Source organism: Periophthalmus magnuspinnatus, chromosome 5, assembly GCF_009829125.3.
Source record: "Periophthalmus magnuspinnatus isolate fPerMag1 chromosome 5, fPerMag1.2.pri, whole genome shotgun sequence".
In the NCBI taxonomy this organism is placed as follows: domain Eukaryota; kingdom Metazoa; phylum Chordata; class Actinopteri; order Gobiiformes; family Gobiidae; genus Periophthalmus; species Periophthalmus magnuspinnatus.
Genome location: NC_047130.1, coordinates 7,951,787 through 7,957,786, shown reverse-complemented (window position 1 = coordinate 7,957,786; position 6,000 = coordinate 7,951,787). Strand labels below are relative to the sequence as shown.

The following is a 6,000-nucleotide window of genomic DNA, read 5'->3' as shown; positions in this document are numbered from 1 at the left end:
CAACTCTTGCGCCAAAACATTAATGCGTTCAGACTAGCGTTCAGACTACAGTCATGTCAGATACAAATTTATGATTTATGACCACATACGAATGCAGCAAATGCAGCCTGCATCAACTTTGAAAAAGATTATTGAGCTGTTCACACCAACATGACAAAATCAGATACAGATGGGTAAAAAAATCTGATCTGGCTTGCAGTGTGAACGCAGACAAAGCTGTCAAACATACTCAAGCAGAGGTTGATAATAACTTAAAGTATTACATAACATCATTAAATGAAAGTATATTATGTAGCTACATTCAGTTCAATTGATTTCAACTGCAGTTTAGAAGAAGACAGGAAAAAAGTGCTAAAACCGCAAAAAATAAATAAAATAAAGCACATTTGAGCTCAGCTGTTTCCCCTTTTATCTCTAAAAGTCTGCTTTGCAGTTTTAAATTTTTAAATTAAGACATTCATGCTTCTAAATAACATTGAAACTAAACTTGTGTTGCGTTTCATACATCAGGCTGCTCTCTGCTGTTCAGTCTTCAGCAGGGGGGCTGACGGTCAGAGTGGGGAGTCACCAGCCCCCAAGCATAACAAATTATAATTTTTTTTTTTTAAATTTGCATTTATTTATTTACTAAGACAACACACAATCACATGAAACGTGTGCAGACATTTCTGTGCCAAGCTTTAACAGTTCCAATATTTTTTTGATCAGTTTTCCATGCAGTCTTTATAAAACACAAAAAGCACAGCACTTTGATGCAAAGTAACGTTTTGGACAAGGCACACGACACATTGCAAGTTTTTAGATTGGCATTTGAGTAAAAAAACAGCTTCTCCTTCTCTCCTTCTCTCCTTCTATATTGTCATGAGAGAAACCAAGTCATTATTGTATAAAGGAAGACAAAATGAATGTGTTTGGATTTATAAACCTGCCTTCTATAGCCAGAGACCTTGATGCCCAGCCTATAAGAATACTTTGCAGATATAGAATACAGAATACCTTTGCTGTACTTTATAATGTATTCTGATATATAGCCAATCAGTGTACTGTATTCTGAATACTGAATACTCACATTGAGTTACTTTATTACATGTTTACACTATAACATAATGTTTTGTTTGTTTCAACAACTTTGTTTGTTTCAACTTTGTAAGGCATTTATTCAGAAATTATTAAAGAGGGTAAAATCCCACACAGGAGCGCCCTGCATGACATTGCATTGTTTTTTTTTCCTGAACTTGCTCAAATCTTTTCAGATTGAAAATGCCTGGTCTTGCCATCCCTTGCCATATATATATATATATATATATATATATATATATATATATATATATATATATATATATATATATATATATATATATATATATATATATATATATATATATATATATACTTATTGTGTGCCAATGCAGGAGAGATGCTTCTTCAAATGTTCTCTAAACATATTATCTCGCAGCCCATACACAATGGGACTCAGAAACCTGGGGAGGATTTGTAATAATATATACCACACAAAGAGGAAGTGGAGATATATTCTTGGGAACAAAATCAAAACAAGTTGTTGGACAATGGAAAAGACATACGTTGACATGCACAGAAGAAGCTGAAAACTGTGCAACAAAATGGTATTTCTGGCCTTTTTGGCATCACTATTTGTTATTTTTGCTGATCTGGCAACTAAAAATATCTGGATGTAAGAATAAATCAGAACAAGCCAAACACCAATAAGACACATTGCAAATATGACTTCTCTCTTTTTTACCATAATAGGATTATGAATCAAATGTGTCATCTCACATAAAACTGTGGAGAAGAATAGGGCAGGATCAGTTGCCGCAAGAAAAAATATGTCTGGTAAAAATGACAATATGCTCAAAGCCCACATACATCCAATCACTATGTAAATATTTTTAATATTGCACAACTGGGGGTGCTGAAGGGGGAAGCATACTGCGATATAGCACTCCACCGCCATCACTGCTAAGTTCAGAGGAGAGTTGAGTGTTGTGCAAACAGCAAATGCAAGAATAATACAACATAAAAATGTGTTGATGGTGTAGAAAACATAGGCACACACAAATAGAGTGATGGCAGTGGTGAGCTGGATCATGTCATTCACCACCAGATGAATGAAGAGGATGTAGCGAGGGTTGTGATAAAAGACCTAAGACAAAGATTCTACAGTCAAAAGTTAAGTAAAGTAATATATGACTCTATGACTACAAAATGCATAAAAATATTGCCATATGTAGTAGATGGACATATATGTTAGCATTTCTGACCTGGTGTTTTCTGAAGGTGTGAATGAGAGTCCCATTTAAGTAATTAATAGAAATTCCAAGCAGAACAACCATTACATTTTTGGCTATAGCCGTGCTGAATGAGTCTGAGTAGCGGACATAAGATGACCCATTTTGACCAAACGATGAATTCATGGGAGCGCTATTCCAAAAAAGAAAGTTTGCATTATTCAAAGACAGTACCAATAATGAATAAGAGTTGCATTGACTACCTCTGATGATGATGGCTGATGGCTCACCCTCCCCAAATGAAGATCAGAGGTCAATAGCATTTTATATCAACTTCTCACTGGGAGGTTTTATAGTAGAGCTGAAACAATTTGTCAGTGCAATCGATGAATCGACTAGGAAAATACGTTGATGCATGTAGAGCGTGTTGATGCGTTGCCTGTAGAGCCAAGTCTTACATTTATGTGGCATATAATTAAGATGCAGGCGCGCTCTGAACATCCGTGCTGTATTTCCACACAGAGCACAACAGTGCAAATCACACACAGAAGACCATTGTCAGGGTTTTCAGATCAGGAGGAATAGGGTTAACCATGTCACTGAATAGAAAGTAAAATGAGGGCTCTTTGTGTTGTAAAAGTGAGGCAGATTTCACAGCACTGCATGTGCCACACCATCTGCAGCACTGCGTACTGTGCAGATTTTATTTATTTTTTCATGCAATTCTTAATTTTTTTTTTTAAAGATGGCGTAAGTGGGTTGATTTGTAAGCTAACACATTGACAACCAAAGCTGCATGAACCAAAACAAAAAACAAAAAAACAAGCAAAATTACAGTACACCTGGCTGTGTGAAACCCTTATTGTCTTAGTCAGTATAATGGCAGTTTGAGAAAGGAAGTGGCAGCAAGTCATTTTTTTTCCTCCTCCACAACAGTAGAGAGGTTGTCGATGTTCTCCCTGAAATCACCATAACAATGAGCTTTTTGATCAGTTTAATAAAATAACATTATGCCTAATTTGTCTTTTTGAGAAACTAAAGATTTACTAAGCGTCTTTGCACTGAGGAATTGTTTAATTCACTTACAGATGTTTGTATTCGCTTGCAAGATCTAAGGTGGAAAACTATCAAGCACCGGCTTCTGAGAAGAACTGTCCAAAGACCACATTTTGTATCTCTTTTGATCATTGTAATGCGCCAAGTACCTTTCAAAGGTTCATGCAAAATATATTTGGGAATCAGCAGAGGTTGTTATTGTTTCTCTTGATGTCATCATAATCTTCTCTTTCAATGTGGGTAATTTCCAAATCCAACCAGAAACTTGAAAGTTTAGTTTTTGTCCCTTATTCGGTAAACAAGATAATTACCTATCAAAAGCGAATGATTAATGACAAATTGTATCAAATATGTAAATAATGTGGTAATAATCTATCATAATGTAGGACTGCCAGAGTGTCCCATTAACTACCATCACCACTAGCTTAGGCAAGGCAAGTTTATTTGTAATTCAAAGTTCTTTAGAGAATAAGAAAGACATAAAAATTAAAACACTACAAATCAAAACAGAAATAGTCATAAATAATTATCATAAAATGAACATTAAAAGAGAAGAATGCAGAATAAAAACAGTCATATGCACAGCTAAGCAGAACTGTTTTGAGCCTGGATTTAAACATTGTCAAAGTAGAGGCCTGTCTCACATCTTCAGGAAGACTGTTCCAGGTTTTAGCTGCATAAATCTGAAACGCTGATTCCCCATGTTTAGTCCTGACTCTGGGCACCAGCAGGAGGCTGGTCCCTGAAGTCCTCAGAGTGTGAGATGGTTCATATGGCACTAACATGTCGGAGGTGTACTTTGGTGCTAGGCCATGGAGAGACTTGTGCACAAGAAGAGCTGCTTTAAAATCTAAGCTGTCCTCTGCATTACATATTTCATTATGTTTTCATTACCATGAGATGTGTTGAAATTCTGCAAGACACTCCAGGTGAACTGGAAATGCCTCTGGCACTGCCTATCACCAACTGGCACTGCTTGCGTGGAGCTGGTGATAGTTTGATTGAAACGCAACTCTGAGTGGCTTAGAGCTTGAAGAGATAGTCTCTTCACTCAGTGAACATCGTAACCCGAGCATTCTCTATCATCTCCAGATTGTTGCTCCACTCTGTTACATATTCTGGACAAAGGATTACTACAGGCCAAGTGTCAGGAGCCCAACCCTGTCAGGGCCAACCTGAGCTCCACTGGGAATGGATGAAACAGTTTCCCAGCAGTTTGGAAGCTCCTTGGTACACCATCCAGGAGGTATGAACAAACACCACGTCGTGTGAGGTCACAGTAGGTAGTAGGTAGCTGCCACAGTGCTTTCTGTCCTTATAATGACATTGTGACCCCTCAGTCTCAGCAGGAGGTGACGGTGAGCAAGGTGAACTGCCCTGAGCTCCAACATATTTATGTGTTTGATTCTCCTGTGGCTGGACCAGCATTTGCTTAGCCCTCAACCTTTGTGCACTGCCCCCCAACCATCTAGGGAGGTGTTTGTTGACACCAGCAGTTGGGAAAACCACGGGTCCTTGAGCACTCTCCTACCGAATATTTGATTGGACCACCAGCGGAGGGCTGAGAAACTCTCTGGAAACCAACACCTTCATCTGGTGCAAAGTTTGTGGCTTCAAGCCCAAACCCAGCAATCCCCGCTGTACTGGCTGCATATGCAGAAGATTAAGGGGCACCACCTGTACCACTGCAGCCATCAACCCCATGAGACGAAGGCAAAGGCCCCAGTTAGGGCTGTGCCAAAAATCAAAGATCAATAGATCGTGATCTCCAATTAATGCTAATGCATTTTTAATCGACATGTCTACAGTCTGTCCTATTTCGGTGAAAGCATGTGGTTTTGAAGAAGAGTCACCACTCTGAGTCAGGGCCAACCACATCTCGTTATGTCTCTCCACAAGTCACAAGTTTTGACAGTGTCTCCTTCCCTCTGCTTCTGTGTGTGCAGCAGCCTGGCCCCGGTCTCCCGCCCACTATTATCCATTTGCAACTGCTTACCTTTACTTCTCTTTCACTCCTATCATGCTTCTTATCATTAAAATCCAAGTTATGGAAAGTAAACGACTAATTTCTCACCATTTATGAGTGAAATTTAGCATCAAATTTAGCACACGGACACCACATGTTTTTGCCATTAGCCGCTCTAACACATTCTTTTAGGCTCTGTTATACAAACTCATTCCAGACTTTAAATGTGGATTTCTCAAGCATTACTGATTTTATCAAAATTAAATGCAAAAAAATGTTTGTGATTCTGTCAACTTTTGTGTCTGTTTTCAGTGCAATGTATACAAAATTGAAAATCGAGATCAATCAATATAGGAGGAAAAAAACTGTATTTTTTTAATTGTTTTTTTCCATATTGCCCAATCTGGAACAATTAAAGAAGAGTATAATCTAAAGCAGCTTCATCGAAATCATATCTTACCTTGTACAAAATTCCAGTACATTTACTTATTTTCTAACTCATGCATTTGATGTGTGGCTTCAAATTAACTTTATTATATAGCATGACACCCAAAAATGTTATTTCAAAAATCATGCATTCAGTTTTTGTCCAATTTAAAAATAATTATTTTTAATTAAACCACCCTTTTCATAATGGTATTTTTTTCTCCATATTTGTAATTAGAAATCACTTGCTGAAAATTCATATTTTTTGAAATTTCATAAATTACTGTATAAAATAAAAAGTTT

At 37.4% G+C, this 6,000-nt stretch overlaps 1 protein-coding gene across 1 annotated transcript; it reads right to left on the bottom strand.

Annotated features, from left to right (window-relative positions):
- Positions 1-1,393: 1,393 nt before the first annotated feature.
- Positions 1,394-5,000, bottom strand: LOC117370842 (odorant receptor 131-2-like). The gene is made up of 3 exons (XM_033966382.1): positions 4,837-5,000; positions 2,283-2,442; positions 1,394-2,164 (listed from the first exon to the last, which is right to left on the bottom strand). Exons 1-3 carry the CDS (start codon positions 4,998-5,000, stop codon positions 1,394-1,396), a joined length of 1,095 nt encoding a protein of 364 aa, XP_033822273.1.
- Positions 5,001-6,000: the final 1,000 nt, after the last annotated feature.

Coding starts and splice junctions, on each gene's coding strand:
- LOC117370842 (XM_033966382.1), bottom strand. CDS start 5,000: ATGGCTGCAGTGGTACAGGTGGTGCCCCTTAATCTTCTGCATATGCAG. Junction 2,443..4,836: donor GTGGTCCAATCAAATATTCG/GTAGGAGAGTGC, acceptor TTTTTGGAATAG/CGCTCCCATGAATTCATCGT. Junction 2,165..2,282: donor ACACCTTCAGAAAACACCAG/GTCAGAAATGCT, acceptor TCTTTGTCTTAG/GTCTTTTATCACAACCCTCG.